This window comes from Mercenaria mercenaria, chromosome 4 (assembly GCF_021730395.1).
Source record: "Mercenaria mercenaria strain notata chromosome 4, MADL_Memer_1, whole genome shotgun sequence".
Taxonomy (NCBI): Eukaryota; Metazoa; Mollusca; class Bivalvia; order Venerida; family Veneridae; genus Mercenaria; species Mercenaria mercenaria.
The window spans coordinates 40,914,911-40,933,327 of record NC_069364.1 but is presented as its reverse complement, the minus strand read 5'-3'; the positions used below and the strand labels follow the sequence as shown (position 1 = coordinate 40,933,327).

General features: G+C 36.8%; 1 protein-coding gene across 2 annotated transcripts; it reads left to right on the top strand.

The window, feature by feature from the left end:
• The first annotated feature begins 2,043 nt into the window (after positions 1–2,043).
• LOC123551519 (tripartite motif-containing protein 45-like) lies at positions 2,044–11,592 on the top strand. 2 transcript variants are annotated; one of them, XM_045340508.2, is made up of 3 exons: positions 2,044–3,271; positions 9,003–9,162; positions 9,372–11,592. In XM_045340508.2, the coding sequence occupies exons 1-3, from the start codon at positions 2,666–2,668 to the stop codon at positions 11,237–11,239; spliced, it is 2,634 nt and encodes an 877-aa protein (XP_045196443.2). In that variant the 5' UTR covers positions 2,044–2,665; the 3' UTR covers positions 11,240–11,592. The 2 variants fall into 2 exon arrangements, with proteins under 2 accessions (XP_045196443.2, XP_045196444.2); XM_045340509.2 differs by lacking the exon at positions 2,044–3,271 and adding an exon at positions 5,021–7,673.
• Positions 11,593–18,417: the final 6,825 nt, after the last annotated feature.

Sequence of the window (18,417 nt, the reverse complement as noted above, 5' to 3'; positions counted from 1 at the left end):
CAGGTTGCAAGTCAGAGGTCAAGGTCACACTTTCATGTCAAAGATCAAATAGCTTAAGTTTGTATCCACTCCATATCGTCTAAACCACTAGAATGAATTTCATAAGTTTAGCTTCCAATTATTAACTTAGCCCAGCGCAAAACTCGGGCTTTTTGTTCACAAAGTATTTTCGGCCTATGCTGAGTTTGGTAATTAAACATATATCTGTCATTTATTCCAGAGTGCAAGTTTACAATCAAATGTATAATTAATGACTTATTTTCAAGAAACTATTCAGTATTGATGGTCTGTCTAAATTTGCATTTAATCTTGAAGCTCTAGTAAATTTGATGTCAAAATTTCAATATCGAACTGGGCTGAAACCAAAATAGGTTTTAGGAACATGGGTCCAAGTCACTAGGATCATAGTGGAGGTCACACTTCAAGGTTAAAAGTCGTTATCATAACAATTTAGTTCCCCAGTATCAACGCGGCGTCTGGGGGTATTAATTGCCTTTAGTGAGGCTCTAGTTTCTTTTTATATAATATTACTGTCGGGTTAGCAAATGAGGATTTTTGTAGCCATCTTCTGTGTATCATCTGTCATATTAATCTATAAAGAAAGATGTATGCAAGTTCAGCTTCTCACGGTCATGCGTTGAGTGATAAATAAATCCAGAGAATTTGTTACGGAACAATAAGTTTGCTTTGCAATGATGTTATGATATTATCATTTGAATAAACCCAACTCGTTGTTCCGTATGGAAGTACTTTTTAATTGACAGACGAGATTTAGTCGTATAATGAACCCCTAATATCTCCAATAGATACGTATCCACTTCATTATTTATTATTCATGCTGTTTTGTAAGTTGAGCACATTATTTATTCATGGAATAACTACTGAGTTTGTTAAACCATGCGTTAGAACGAGTTTCGTTCTTGTCTACTTTACTAAATGGGTACTGTAAAAGAATTTAAGTTAAATTTGTTTTATACTTATTTAGAGTACGTGCACAATGGAGCCGTTGATATTCGTGTTAAAGGTTCATTATTATACAATTTAAAGTCAAACACGCAGCAGCTATATACAGCGTCGCAAATAATACTGAGAAGTGGCCAGGTCGTGACTGTGTCAGAAGTAACCAGTTGTGACAAAAGTGGCCGGACTGTGTCAGAAGTGGCCGGACTGTGTCAGAAGTAGCCAGTTGTGACAAAAGTGACTGGTCTGTGTCAGAAGCTTTGCCTCATGATTTGCCTCATCGTACATTTGTCTGTAGTTGCGGATCTAGGATTTTGGTTTACAAGGGGCGTGAAATTTCGAGCGGGTTCCGGGGATATACAACCCTAAGAAAAATCGTTCGCAAAAACATGTATATCTCATATGATTCCAGCAGACGTATGTTTGACAAACATGGAGCCTAAATATTTGGCACAATGTCATCGTTAAAATTTGTGAATTAAAAAAGAACAATTTGATGGAAAACATAGTTTTTAAAATCGATTGTTCATTATATTTCCAACGTTGCCATATCTAAATTATAGAAGTATATTTGTTAGGCACATTTCCTTCATCTGCAAAACATGTGTATATTCCTTCTATTTGCTGCCGTTGTATTGGACAGCGTAAAACACGAGTTCATTGCACGAGTTTATTGCTGCGTGTAAGTGCGACAAAAAGAATGGTCATTTTTAAAGGGCATACAGGTACTTCGGTGTGCACTTTCATACAAATATTTTCTAATAAAATAATCATTATCTGGATAACTGACATTGCAAATGGAGATAACCACTTACTTTTTACAGCATGGTGTTTGAATGAAATCTAGCAAAACAAATAAGAAGAGCGGGAACAGGTCATGACTTGCATCCGTACGTCAGCATCTACAAGGTACAATTACCTTGAGCATCTACAAGGTACAATTGCTAACACTAACACACCTACACGAGGCGCTAACATATTAAGAATAAGAGACACCATCGTCCACTTGAAAGACGTAATTTAAGAATTAATGTGTCTAAGATTATAATTATAGAATTTCGCTTCAAACCGATTTAATGCATATTTAATATTTTGTGGTATTCTCGTAACTTTTTTTCACTGCAATATCCTTCAATATGTTAAGTATTTCGTGAAAATATCTTTATATCTGAAAATGTGATGCATGATAAACAAAACTGAAAGGAAGGTTTTAACGAAAACAGCCAATCGCGTGTCTGATAAAAATGACTGTCAATAGGCATGTTTGAAGGTTTGCAGAAAAAAAAGTTCTGGAATTTCTAGTTACACAGGGTATAGAGCAATTAAAACATTATCATGATTATGAATGTGACAGTTGATCATGACTTTTAAACTAAAATGTGGGCGTATTGACAAATTTTACTTATTTACAACTGCGAAAAAATAGTTAACGTATTTACATAATTGCACGCCTTGGCGCGCAAAATGTTATAAAACCAAATTCATTACTGCTTTACAAATGTTTAGATACATAATTGATAAGGTGTGACAATATTCGAGCGAGGAAGTATATAGATAGACTGCCGTTTTTTTTTCTGAATCGTTATCACTAAAGGAATTCAGTCAATACCGTGTATTGACTAATGCGCGAATGAAAGCGAAGGGAGTAAAAACAAACATTGATTGATCACTAGATTTTATGAAACAAATAGTTTATTGAGTAAAAATGATGTTCACGTGTGTACTAAGGATAAATACTGGATTACTTTTGTTATTTGTGTACAGTGTTACTACCTTGAAAACGTTTGAAGTTGTTACGAATCTCGGAAATGTCACAGGTTCAATAGAAGAAGCCGTTATAAGCGGAGCAGACGATAATTTTACAGTGTTACAATACGTGCAGTATCTCGGAATACCTTATGCAGAACCTCCGGTCGGTGACCTACGTTTCAGGAAACCTGTCCGAAAAAATCCATGGAACGGAACGCATAACGGCACAGTGTACGGACCCATGTGTCACCAAGGTAAAGGACGAGTTCCCACTGGTCCAATAGCTATTATTGACACCACAATGTCTGAGGATTGTTTAACACTGGACATATATGCACCTGTTGCGACCACAACTGGTGGTGGTTCTTATGCTGTCATAGTCTTCCTGTACGGGGCGACGGGTGGATCAAAGGGATTCATACCGGACGCAATAAGTGCTTATGGTGACGTAGTAGTGGTTGTTGTGAATTCCAGAACACATCTGTTTGGTTATTTTAGTACAGGCGACACAGAAGCTCCGGGAAATTATGGACTTTGGGATCAAATGATGGCAATTCATTGGGTAAAAGATCGTATCGGTAACTTTGGTGGTGACAGTGATAAAATTTCTCTTGTTGGATTTTCTATGGGAGGATCAAACGCAATTTTGCAAATGTTAAATCCAGAAAATAAAGGTTTAATTAAACGAGTTATTGCCCTTGCAGGGACTCCTTTTCCAACCTATAAAACAAGCTCTTTTCTGCGGAAACCAACCGGGGCTGACTTTGTTGAACGCGTGGGTTGCAGACGAGAAGCGTCAAAAGAGACTGTTTTGTGTCTGCGACGAAAGTCAATAAATGAAATAAATGACGCACTTGCCGCGTTGCCATACTCTATATCATTCACGCCAGTCATAGATGGAGATTTTATTCGTGGTGACCCACAGCTGGTGTTAACTAGTAACGACACATCTTTCTCGGAATCTAGGGAAACTTTTGGCTCAGTGGACTTAATGCTGGGCCTGGCAAATAAAGAGGGCGGTGCCCATATCGCCCTGATGTGGTCAGATCTATTAAACCAGGAAGTAAATACGTTTGAAATAAATGGTACATCGTTTGAAAGGGTCGTAGTGCCAACTGCAATGGACATCGTTTTTGGTGAAAATATTTCGCAGGAGGTTTTGCAAAATGTTGTTTTTCAGTATAGTGACTTGTTAGATCCTAAAAATAAGATGAAAATTAGAAACAGTGTAGTAGATTTGTCGACAGATATCGATGTGGCAACGCCTATTGTAAAAACTGCCAATTTTCATTCCAAAAGTAGCGCTCAAAGTACTTATTTATATCAATTTTCTGCGAATCTGAGTCTTGATACTCCGTCGACGCCATCTTGGCTAGATGGCGCTAATCATGGCGATGACGTCGACTTCCTGTTTGGATTCAGTAAGCGTTACCTGGATGCTTGGACACATACAAAAGGGTTTGTTCCAACAGCGTCCGAAATTCAAACAGCTCAACAATGGAGGACCCTTCTTACAAATTTCGTGAAATCGAGGTAAGAACGTCAGTAATTTTTTTATTGCTTCCAGAAATTTTGACTGATCAAAATACTCCACATGACTGAATTTAACTAGAAGTGCGTTTACTTAAATAAGAGCACTTTATTAAATTCATATGATATATGGTTCAAGACTTTAGGCGCTCTAGTTTAATCGGTCATTGAAGCAAGTCCTTTGATATTCCCTTAAAATGTCATTACATAACATTTCCTTTAAGAAAAGACGTTAATGTTATTTGTAATGTCATGCCTTATGAACGTACATAACATGTGCTATATTCTGATTTGTATATCTTTCCCTTTCGTTTTAATTAATGTCATTTTAACGAAAATATATGTAGTAGTAGTAATTTGTTTTGAGAAATTCGTACAAAGATTAATGATATATATTTATTGCATTTCCAGGGACCCTGCGACACCCATTGCCTTACCAACTGGTGTCCCTGTTTGGCCACCATATGACGATGTTTCCTCTTCTTATTTGGACATATCACATGATCACACTTCAGCCAGTCAGCATTTCCGCCAACCATTTATGACATTCTGGACAAAAATTATACCTTCGTTTCTGCAAGTAACCGAGGAAAAGACGTGCAGTTCCGTTTGCAATATGAGCAAGGAAAAAGGAGCACTTTTTCATGTAAACATGCATGTTGCAGAAAACATTATTTTGAGCTTATCTATTGTGTCGGGATGTTTGTTACTGGCCGTTCTGCTGATATGTGCTTTGTCAGTGGCCAGGGAAAAGAGGGGAGATTACAGTTTGAAATGAAACGATAGTGCTTCAGAATTATAAAAGTGTGTGCACTATATATAAGCGTCTTTAATGGCTTGTGTGCTGCATAAGTAATCAACATTACTCTAATACTACTGTAACTATCAGGATTAGAAAATTACTTTATCAAACGATGATTTTGATAGTAAAGCTAGTGGAACCTTATGATTTATATAGAAATTATCTATCTTGTTGCTTGCTGTAAGAATTTCTAAAAAAAAATCATTGTTACAAGAATCAGATATCACAAAAAAAAAATACAGGAACTTGTTACTCTGTAATTCTTATCAATATGTTTTTTTCAAGATTCTATAAAATATTTTTTATAAGTTAATATTGTTTTAAGGTTCGAATTTTCTAAGAATAAGGGGGCTATTGCATTCGCCCCGGCGGCATGCGTGTTGGTTAAAGTTTTTATGAAGTCAAATATATTCTACATTACTTCCAATATTCAACTGAAACTTGCTGTACTTGCTAACAGTTGCAATGTGTTCATTAGTGTGACAAGTTGTTTAACACTACCTGCTGCCCCGTATTACCTTAGACATTTAGGTTAAAGTTTTTAAAAAGCCCAGTGTCTTTTTCTTTACTTAAAAAGAAGTATAACTCAAGAAATACTGCAGATAGAGTTACGCATCTGGTTATATTAATGTACATTGTCACTCTGACCAAGTACGGCACGTTCCAGTTGATTATTTGAAGTAACGAAGAAGCCATAAAAAGTACAGTACTGTGTTTTAACCAGTGCAGATGCTACCTTAAAACTTCACAGTCATCTTACAGATAATAACAGAAGATTACAGCATCAAGTCCCATAACTCTGATACGAATTTTAACAAAACTATCTCCCTTCTTGGACTTAGAAAATCGACTCGGTCGAAGTTTTGCATACAAATTGCTTTATCCAAAGTCGATGCAGAAATTGTATTTCAACTTTATGCAAGTTATAAAACATAGATAAAACATGGTAAAATTGACAGAGTTATGCCCCTTTTTGAATTTCGAAAATGCAAGTTAAAGTTTTGCATGAAAAGTACTACATATGTCTCTAAAACTATTAAATACAGATACTTGGTAGAAATTTCACACAGATGTTGGTTGCATTTGAACAAGTTTACAGTATCAAGTGCCATTACTCTTGCATGAATTTGGACAATATACCTATTCTAAGACAGAAAATCAATTTGAGCCGTGCCATGAGAAAACCAACATAGTGGGTTTGCGACCAGCATGGATCCAGACCAGCCTGCGCATCCGCGCAGTCTGGTCAGGATCCATACTGTTCGCTTTCAAAGCCTATTGGAATTAGAGAAACTGTTAGCGAACAGCATGGATCCTGACCAGACTGCGCGGATGCGCAGGCTGGTCTGGATCCATGCTGGTCGCAAACCCAATATGTTGGTTTTCTCATGGCACGGCTCATTTTATTTTCAGTCCTTCGAACGGTGGAGCGTGCTGTCATGAGACAGACCTTGTTAAATTCGTTTTTTGAATGGCTGAAATGTACAAAGGAAAAACATCAAAATGGATTTTTGATAATTGATTCAAAACTATTTGACATAGTGTGAAAGCTAAAAAGTTCAAATACAAATTAATGTAATAAAGCACTGTAACAGAAAAGGCAGATGGACATAGTAATTCAATCTTTAAGAAAGGTTGTGTTTTGAATAGGCAAAAGTTAAAAAACCAAGAATTGACCTCTATAGACGCATTGATTTACTATTCGGTCATTTTCATCGTGATCATTCTTGTCAAATTTACCTTCCGCCATTAAATTCTGACAGTACGAAAAACATTTATAAGGATTTATTCGTTCACAATCATATAAAATGTTAAGATTTATGATAATGATAAGAGAATCAATAATTATCGTAACGAGCTCGATATTTTCTGTTGTCATTAATGACAAAAATCGCCAGCCGGCGTAAATGGCTTATAACTATAGAAATATTTCAAATTGTTTTAAAACATTTCAAAATTGATAATCGTGCTGCAGCGTCAGCTCATGATTTAGTACATATATGATGAAAAACTGAATATGTATATCTGTATTTAAATATTTATTGTTATTTGTATATAGTAGTGTGGTAGTTTGTATAAATTATGCTACACATTTGTATATAAAAATATACTTGTTTATTATGACACTATTAGATAAGTAGAAACCTGGTCAATAGTGAATTCTTTTTATCTGCCTCTACTGAACCATTAGTTGTATAACAAAGAGCTAATTCTTTTAAATGGTAAGCAATGTTATATCGAATGTCGCCCTTTGAATGAAGTATAATGTAGTGGAAATGCCATACCTTGACAACTTAAAAAGTGAACGGTATTAAGCGATAAAATAATATAACGATTTTAGCGTAAATTCTTTGAGTCTGTCGGATTAAATGTTTAAAAGATGGAAAAGTGTCCACTTTGTTTTGGAACATTCCAAAAACCAAAGATTTTACCATGTTTGGATTCCATGTGTTTTGCATGCTTGGATGAGTACGTGATTAAGAATAAACGCAGCACGGGAACGTTTCCATGTCCTGTTTGCAATATCGAGCTACCCGTGCCAGACGGAGGAATTACAAACTTTGATGACAATCAACATATCAGAGGAGAGCAAATGCTTGAGACTGTTGCTAACGTGAAACCACCGTGTGAGGTGAGTTGAAATAATTTATTCTGTTGTTGATAAACTCTCCTCTGCAACAGTTGAAGCAAGCTCTGCCCCTCTGCCCCCTAACAACCTCCATAAAACAACTCGTTTGCAGTTTAACAAGAGCACCGCTGACGCTCATCTGATTTTTTTGTATAATAGAAATATTGTCCTACCCATGATTTTCTAAGTCTAAAAAGGGTCATCATTCTTGCAAAAAGCAGGATAGAGTTATGTTTCTTCATGTACAGCGTCCGCTTATGATGGTGAAAACCTGTTGCAAGTTTTAAAGCAATAGCTTCGATAGTTTAGGAGAAGGCTGACTCAACCAAGAAAACTGATTTTCTAAGTCCAAAAGGGGCAATAATTATTGCAAAAAGCAGGATGGAGGTATGCTTCTTGATGTACAGGGTCAGCTTAAAACAAGTGTTGCAAGTTTTAAAGCAATAGCTTTGATAGTTTAGGAGAAATGCTGACCTAAACATAAAACTTAACCAAGAAAACTGATTTTCTAAGTCCAAAAGGGGCAATAAATCTTGCAAAAAGCAGGATGGAGTTATGTTTCTTCCTGTACAGGATCATCTTATGATAGTGAACAAATGTTGCAAGTTTCAAAGCAATAGCTTTGATAGTTTATGAGAAAAGCTGACCTAAACATAAAACTTAACCAGGCAACGCCGACGCCGACACCGATCAAGTGATGACAATAACTCATCATTTTTTTTCCAAAAAAATCAGATGAGCTAAAACACTATTTAGCTGTAAAATTGGCGATGCTATAACAGGCAAAAATAAAAAAAGTCTGAAAGTCTATATTGATATCTCCATTCTCAATAGATTTATATAGGGGCCTCCGTGGCCGAGTGGTTAAGGTCACTGACTTTAAATCACTTGACCCTCATCGATATGGGTTCGAGCCTCACTCGGGGCGTTGAAGGAAGCCATCCGGCTGGCTTACGGAAGGTCGGTGGTTCTACCCAGGTGCCCGCTCGTGATGAAATAATGCACGGAAGGGCACCTTTGGTCTTCCTCCACCGTCGCCATATGACCTATGACCCACAACTGTGGCGGTGCAACATAAAAACTAAAAACAATAAAAAAAGAGATTTATATAGGAAAATCCTAGCAGTCAAAAGTCTGAAATCAGGACCAGTCCTGAAAAATACCAGAAAAAAATGCATTTTTGTTCTGTACAAATCTGAATTGCTTGATCAGTTGCCACTGAAACAAGTAGTAGTAGATTCGAACCTTCCATCCTACCCCCGTGGCGGCGATCGCACCCTATTAATATCACTTTACATTTTGTACATATACACTTAGTATAAACTTTTTTAGGTTTGTGATGAAAAGCAAGACGCTGCACAGCGATGTATAGACTGTGAACAGAACTTCTGTAACCACTGTAGTAAAGCGCATCTCCGTCTTACTATCGCAAAGACCCACACCCTTGTCAACTTGGACGGTGCGGAAGGCAGACGATATCTCGTTTCAACAGGTTTGATCATTATACATGTTCTCTGTTACATTTTGACTGGTGTATATGACTTACGGAAGCACATTTTTTTTGCATGAAGGAAACTAGCAGAAGTCTTATAACTTTCTCATATTGCTTTTAAATTAAAGCCTAATTTGCACTGGTCATTGGACATTGCATTTTTCCATAAATATGCGTAGTTTTAACACAGTGTTGTTTCCTATTGTTAGGTTACTGTGACAAGCACAAGAACGAGGAGTTGACATTCTACTGTCGCACGTGCCAGATACCTGTTTGTATGAGGTGTCGTCTGACGGTGCACGAGGATCATACAACGGAAGATCTCGTTGATTTTGCAGTGCGAACGAGAAAGGATTTGAAAGTCGCCTTGGACGAAAATAAAGGTTACCGATTCAATATGCTAAACGAAATCGAAGAACTTCGCGTTTACAAAGAAAAAATGGCAGAGAAGAAAAACATCACAAAGAAATCTATTATGCAGAGACGACAGCAATTTCATAAAGCTATTGACAATGTTTGCGACGATATGTTAGAAAGGCTTGAAACGAAAGTATCAGAAGAACAACAAATTGTGGACGAAGACAAGGACCTGATTGAACAAAATATGCTGACCCTCTCTCATAAAATTGCAACAGCAAACCAGATGGTGGATTTTGGATCGGATATAGAAGTTGTGAGAAATCGTTTTGATATTCTTGGTAGTTTGGCCTTGGCAAAGAAAGATGTTCCGCTAAGTATGACTGGCATTAAGTTAAACGTAGACTTTGCGTGCCAGAAACAGGCTGAATTGAGCTTGAAATACCTAATTGGTCGTCTGTCAACAGACATTGTGCCACCGACATATATATGTGTGTCTGAAGTGTCGACATTTCGTGTAGAGAACACATCAGATGTCATAAACTCCATTTGTCCCTCACCAGACGGTAACTGCTGGATTGCGTGCGGATGGAAATCTGAAATCATACTGTTTGACCGATTTGGAAAAAGGACCAGGATGAAGAAAGTTGGTCGAGATGTTGACTGCCTTTCCATCGATACTGACGGAAACTCGTACGTTTCATGCCGAGACGAACATTCGGTTAAACGTTTTGACAGGAACTTCCGGCGTAGAATGGCGACATTGAACATAGAATGTCCACGGGGTATAGCGACCACTAACGATAATAAGCTGGTAATATGTGTAAATAATACAACCACTTACTTTGATTATGAACCAAGTCACCAAAACAAAGTTCTAAAACTTGGACCGGACGGGGATGAATCTAAAGAACTCAAAAACCCATCGCTGTATTTCATGTATCCGATACGAGTAGCAGTAAATATTAACGATGAGTTGTGCGTTTCGGATAATTTGAAACATGCGGTAATGTTTCTACGTCCAAACGGAGAACTGAAATCGATGTATGCCGGAAATACAAAAACAAGTGAAATAGTTTTAGTGAAATCTCCAACTAGAACTAACTTGACAACAGCCAAAACTGCGACGTCAACGCCCCGCCCTGGAGCAGTAAGTTTCAAGTTACCAGAGAGCAGAAAAGAGCAAGATGGACCATTGGAAGGAACACCAAAATCAATTATGGACAGAGCTCATACACCTGTCAACAGCCCAAAGACGGTTCAGGCATCGGAGAAAGCACTGGCACCGATCAATCTAAGTTACGAGAGCACTTTTGATTCCAGCGTAACATTGGAGAGTTCCTCCAAACAAATCGTAAGCCCAGAGAAGCAAGTGCCGGCATACGTAAAGGCGCTGACAGGAATGACCGGTGGTACGGATTCGGCAAGTGTAACAGATGTGGACTCCGAAAACGAATTCATCCAGTACATGCCTCCATTTGATCCAAGGGGAATAACTTGCGATAAATACGGTCATGTTATTGTAGCTGACTATAGTAGCAATATGATTCATCTGTTGGACAAACACGGTCGATTTCTAATGTACCTGTTGACGGAGAATGATGGTATATTTGGACCTACCTCAGTTGCTGTTGATAACTCCGGCTTACTCTGGGTAGGGGGCGGCGATGCTACGGTCAAAATTTACAGATATATTAACTTAGAAGAAGCAGGTTATTAAATTATTCAAAAGAAATGATAAATAATTTTGTGATATTTTATGTTTGCTCCATGAAAGTTTATTGGTTAACATGGAAACCTTCTAATATGGTATAACGGACTTGCTTCGTTTTACGATTTACGCGTAGATTTCTACTGTTTTTGCTAGCAGTTTGGCACTAACATTTTAAGATATACTTCAATATATTGACAGTTTAGAGGAATGTGTTGACTAACAGGAGTGGCGCTCGGTCAAAATGTGGTATTTATTTACGTGTTGTACTATGTAGACTTTTTCGTGCATATAACCACATGTTTATAGAATAAAAAATAATGAACTGGAAAAAGAAAAAAATAAGATCAAGTGGGAAATAAGCTACCCCTTTCTTTTACTAATTACAAACATCACCATCACGGGCGGTGTCTACCCTTTAACAGTTGGACCCTACGCTTTTCCCCCGATTGTGTCTCACGGAACAGGCGGAGGACTTAGGTAATTCTTTAATACCAAAAGGACTGAGCCATTTTGATTTGTCTTCTGGCCGGTTTCGCCAGGCCCTTAATGGTGTTCCCTGTTTTTCTCTGTCTTCTGCTAAGGCATTGATTGCATCCGTTTGTGTGTGTGTGTTTAGCTCACCTGTCACGTAGTTTTGTGATCACACTACGTCCGTCGTCCGTCCGTCCGTTCACAATTTCCTTGTGAACACGATAGAGACCACATTTTGTACTTGATTTTAATCAAACTTGCACTCAACTTGTATGGCCATAATATCTCGTTACCTTTTGAAAACTGGCCAGATCCCATCATGGGTTCCAGAGTTATGGCCCCTTAAAGGGCCAAAATTTGCAATTTTTGGCTTGTGAACATGATAGAGACCACGTTTTGCAATCAACTTTAATCAAACTTGCACACAACTTGTTATGGCATAATAGCTCGGTTTCTTTCGAAAACTGGCCAGATCCCATCATGGGTTTCAGAGTTATAGCCCCTTAAAGGTAAAAAATTTGCTATTTTGGCTTTTGCAGCCATATAGAGACTTCATTTATGGTTTAATTTGATACAAACTTGCAAAATATCTTCAACAACAATAAATCTTGGATTCAATGATGAATCTGTCAGATCCAGTCATAGGTTCTGGAGTTATTTATATATGATTGCCTCCCCTGATTTTAATCAAAAATGGATTTATATCAGTAAGTACTTATCACACTGGCCATAGCTTTATCAGATCAAGTGGTTCCAACGTTGTTTGAATGGTGAATTTTACGCCGATCAGATGGAGAAATATGGCCGATACTACAAATTTCCGGTATTGTAAGTATGATTTGAAGGAATTTCTACCCATTAAATAACGAATCAAATGAAAACGATGGGTGCACCTGGAGCGCAAATGTGTCTATGTTTTAGCACATGTGTCCATTTAGCTGAGATTTGTGCCGCTTATTCAAACACTTCTGTACAGTCCGGCGGGGGAAGGAGATTTTTGACAGTTTTTGACAATATCATCTCAAATATAGTGTTTAGCGGCAGCAAGTAACTGTTTAAAACCTTTTTATGTAAAGGGTTACCTCTTAAAACAAAGCGTGTGTATTTTCATAGAATTATTCAGAGTTGTTTCTGAAAAATCGGCCGAAAACCTGATGCAACGCCGTTTCGAGTGGGTCGCTATGCAACGCAATCAAGTGGATACCGTTCTGTGTCTTACTTGCGAAGTATTATCCGTCTTAAAAACAGTCATTAAAGGCTAAAAATGAATAAATTTAGAGAGTTTTATATCATTATAATGATCCCGCCTTTCTAATATATTGTACTTTTACATTTTTATGCTCGCTTAACATTTAACATATTTTTGCGGACACTGTCAAAAAACATCTACACAAAAACATAAAGCAAGGATGAACATCGAACAAGATCATTTAGTAAATAATAGTTACAGTTTGTAAAAACAAGAACCAGTTCAAGGATATCTATCTCATCCACGAATGGTACTGAACAGCATGCCAAAAGCGGGTTGACTCTTTAAATCAGTATAGTAACAGTTGGTTACTTTTTAGTCCCTTAAAACCAATACAATGCGATTTCATTACTGATTTGCTGTGCATTTAAGCCGTTCATACAAAATAAATAAAGTTTAGTCCATGATAAAAGTATTGATCAGTTGTTTGTACACATTTTCATTCATATTCCTGGTGTAGCCTTCATTTATTTTCAGAGAGATAAATCACAGAGAACGTTAAAATTGGCCAGGGAAAAAGACAAAATTTTATTTGTCCTCCATAAAACAGAAACGACGTAATAAACCTCTATGGTCGCCTTTCAAAAATGAAAATACAAATGAAATACAGACACCAGTGAAAGAAAATAAACGGACTAGCAATAAGACTAAGAGAGACGTGTCACAGTTATACTATTTAACTGTCTGTAAATAAAGTTTGCCAAGGGGTACTTATTCGATTTGATAAGAGTTAGAAATATTGTAAAATAATGTATCTTTTGCTTCAGAAAGTTGTCTCAGGACAGCCTTGTCGCTTGCAATGTCTATATCTAAAAAATCTGTCTCTTCCTTTGTTAATTCTTCAAACATTTCATCAGATAAAACTCTTTCTTCTAATTCCTTATTGTGAACAGGTTTTTTTTCTTGATATTTTGGTGCTTGTAGTTGGAGTTAGCAGAATTTTCGGGGTTTTTTTGTGTGTTTTTTTATTCACTTTGAGCACATAGAGAAAACGCTTTTAATCGTGTGCTTGGTGACACGTCTCTCTTAGAATTGCTGGTCCGTTTTTTTTTATTGGTGTCTGTATTTCATTTGTATTTTCATTTTTGAACGGCGACCATAGAGTTTTATTACGTCGTTTCTGTTTTATGGAGGACAAAAAGAAAATCTTGTCTTTTCCCTGACCAATTTTAACGGTCTCTGTGATTTATCTCTCTGAAAATAAATGAACGTTTCACCAGGAATATGAATGAAAATATATACAAACAACTGATCAATACTTTTATCATGGACCAAATTTTATTTATTTTGTATGAACAGCTTAAATGCATAACAGTAATGAAATCGCAATGTATTGGTTTTAAAGGACTAAAATTTACCAACTGTAACTATACTGATTTTAAAGAGTCAATCCGCCTTTAGTATGCTGTTCAGTACCATTCGCGGAGGAGATAAATATCAGTGAAATGGTTCTTGTTTTAACGAACTAATACTATTATTTACTTTATGATATTGTTCGGTGTTCATCCTTGCTTTATGTTTTTTGTGTTGATGTTTCTTGACAATGTCCACAAAAATATGTTAAATGTTAAGCGAGCATAAAAATGTAAAAGTACAATGTATTAGAAATGGCGGGATCATTATAATGATATAAAACTCTCTAAATTTATTCATTGTTAGGCCTTAATGACTGTTTTTAAGACGGATAAGACTTCGCAAGTAAGACACAGAACGGTATCCACTTGATTGCGTTGCATAGCGACCCACTCGAAACGGCGTTGCATTAGGTTTTCGGCCGATTTTTCAGAAACAACTCTGAATAAATCTACGAAAATACACACGCTTTGTTTTAAGATGTAGCCCTTTACATAAAAAGTGTTTTAACAGTTACTTGTTCCCGATAAACACAACATTTGAGGCGATATTGTCAAAAACTGTAAAAAATCTCCTTCCCCCGCCGGACTGTACAGAAGTGTTTGAATAAACGGCACAAATCTCAGCTAAATGGACACATGTGCTAAAACATAGACACATTTGCGCTCCAGGTGCACCCATCGTTTTCATTTGATCCGTTATTTAACGGGTAGAAATTCCTTTAAATCATACTTATGATACCGGAAATTTGTAGTATCGGCCATATTTCTCCACCTGATTGGCGTAAAATTCACCGTTCAAACAACGTTGGAACCACTTGATCTGATAAAGCTATGGCCAGTGTGCTTATAGGACTCATTTGAAATTTCATTATTGTCATTAGTTGGACTCAGCAGACAATCAGGGTAGATAACTATGGAATGATTTTTGTCAAATTACCGCCCTTCATTTCAAATTAAAATGTGTACATCTCCGTAACTAATGAAGATACTGATCTGAAATTTCATTTATGCCATCAGATGGACTTGTACAATCAGTAAAGATACATATTGAATGAATTTATGACAAATTACCTCCCTTTATTTTTTATGTAAATGAATATACCTAGCAGCTTCTAATGAGTTTGGGTTGAAACATTATGTCTTCCATGGTAAGAAATTTATACTTTACTTTTCTTATAATTATATTGTTGTAAAGGCTTGTACTCTGTATCTTCTACATGCATATACCAATGCACGATTACCTCCTCTGATTTTGATAAAAATGGATTTAAGTATTATAGGACTCATTTGAAATTTCATTATTGTCATTAGCTGGACTGAGACAATCAGGGTAGATAACTATGGACTGACTTTAAATCAAATTACCTCCATTCGTTTCAAATTAAAATGGGTGTATCTCAGTAACCAATGAAGATACTAATTTGAAATGTCATTTATGTAGGCATTGTAACTGAAAATACCAACTTTAAGTAGGAGCTATCTACATTAAATATATGTGTAGTTAACTGCATCAAAATACAAGGACTGAAAAAAATATTAAAATATCATTTCCTGAAAAAGAGTTATTTGAGCTGAAAAAAATGACCCTGGATAAAATATTTGGAAAAAATGGAGACAACTCCGCAAAGACTTTATGATAGACTTAGGTGACGATTGACCTAGAACCTCATGCAAACTATGCACTTTTTACCTCTAATCATGAAAAAAGCATGCACACTTGCCACATGGATTAGCAACCTGAATCCAAAACTATGTAAAGATCAAATAATTGATTGCCCTGGGGGAAAGTAGGACATTTTTTGTGGTGAAATTTGTCAACAAACAGACGATTTTTTTTAAAAAGTCAAAACCCACAGAATTTCACAAGGTGAAATATGTTGAAAAGGCTACTGCTGGAAATAGAACAATCTCAATTACCCATACATATGCGTCAAGGTATGGGAAAATATCTAGAAATATGAGAAAATCGAAGAAATCAATTTCAAGACTGTTAGATGCATAACTGTGTAACACACATGGCATTTATCATAGATAGGTTACTTTTCCTTTGCACTGATATAACATGGGCAGGATTAGGATTAAGAAAGTGTTCACTCAACAATTTCACTATATAAACGGAATGTTTCCCTTGTGTAAAAACGGCTTAGGGTAAGTCTCTAATTTATGCCATCAGATGGACTCGTACAATCAGGGTAGATAACTTTTGACTGAATTTATGACAAATTACCTCCCTTTATTTTATGTAAATGAATATACCCCAGCAGCATCAAATGAGATTAGTTTTAAATGTTATTTAAGCATTTGAGCCTAGGACACTCAAACTTGGTATGGAGATTGGCCGTGACTAGTACGTGACCCATAGGTCAAAAGGGACTGTTACAAGAAAATGTTTATCCTGATATTTAAAGTGTATGCCTTTGTGATCTATGTCAAAACTTGAACTTATCATTAAGAGCAATGGTACTCATGTGAGCGATATAGGGCCATCATGGCCCTCTTGTTTCTATATGCCTTCTGTTGCTTTTGCGTGTATTAGGCTTTCCCCGTTGAATATTTATCCTCCTTTTTAGGTATATCAAACCATTCCTTAGCTGAAATCTAAACATCCTGGGTAAAGGTAATCGTTTGTTAAGAGTGCAAAATTTCGAAACGACTGTATGGGAATAAGTAATTGATTATTGAGAAATGCAGTAGAATGTACTTTGTATGAACGTTCCCAGAACATCAAAGTAGATTTCAGTGTACCACTTATTAGAACAAAAGCTAGACACTGGTCATGTTTATTGGCTTATAGCTAAAGTCCAAATATTGAAACATATAATCCTTATCAAGAAAGTAACAGAAGCGGTAAGGGAAACCTGGTACTGTTCCTCAGTTTATGGACCTAAAGAAAAGCTGATCACTATTGATTATGTCGTCTCAGGATATATTTCTGGACAGTTACAGCAAAATTATGTAGAGTGGTCTATAATTGCGTATCTGAACTAAAAACAAACAGGAGTCTAAAGACGGCCCTAGGTCGCTCACCTGAGTAACACATCATAACAGCGTAAATATGCTTGACCTAGTGATCCAGTTTCAAATTTATCAGTTTTCGAGGAGATAATTCTGAACAAGTTTCATGAAGATTGGAGCAAAATTGTGGCCTTTAGTGTAAACAAGATTTTTCTTCGATTTGGCCTAGTGACCTAGTTTTTGATCCAACCTGACCGGATTTTTAACCAGTCAAGAAAAATATTCATTAAGATTGGACGAAAAATGTGGCCTCTGAGTGTTAAAAAAACATTTTCTTTGATTTGAACTAACGAACTAGTTTTTGACCCCACATGAACCAAATTAAAAGCAATTTTAAAGAACTTTTTGTGGGAGGTGGGGGTTTAGGCGGGGAGAAGGGCGAGTGTATGGTAGTGGTGACAGCATACCAAGGGACAAGAAACTATTATGATAGCAGGATAGTAATGTGGATTTTTATTGTTGCAGTCTGCACTCTTATCGTCTGGTCACCACCGGCCAATGTTCCAAGTTTCCAGTCAATACCTTAAATATTAATTAAGTTATGCTTTGGACTGGAAATATGATGGGCAGATTTGACCTCGACCTTTGAACCTTGTTCATGCACACCGCCTCATCACCACCTACTTACATCCAAAGTCTAAGTCAATACCTTGAATGGTTAAGTTACGCCCCACACTTGCGTGACGGGCAGATGATCTCAATCAGTGACCTTGACCTTAAACATACAGACCTGGTTCATGCTCTCTGTACATTGTCTAATCACTACTTACCTACACGTCAAGTTGTAAGTCAATACCTTGAATTGTTAACAAGGTATGCTCCGGACACGAAATATGATGTTCATATATGACCTTTGACCTACAGACCCGGTTCAACTACGCATTGTCTCATTGCCACCTACCTACATGCCATGTTTAAAGTCTGTACCTTGCATACTTATCAACTTATGCTCCGGAAATGAAATACAAGGACAGCTTTAACTTTTGAACTCAATATGTGACCTTGACCTCTGACCTACAAAGCCAGTTCAAGTGCCCTGCACATCATCTCATTAATCCAGTTCTTTCTACTACCGATAAGCACACAACAAAAAC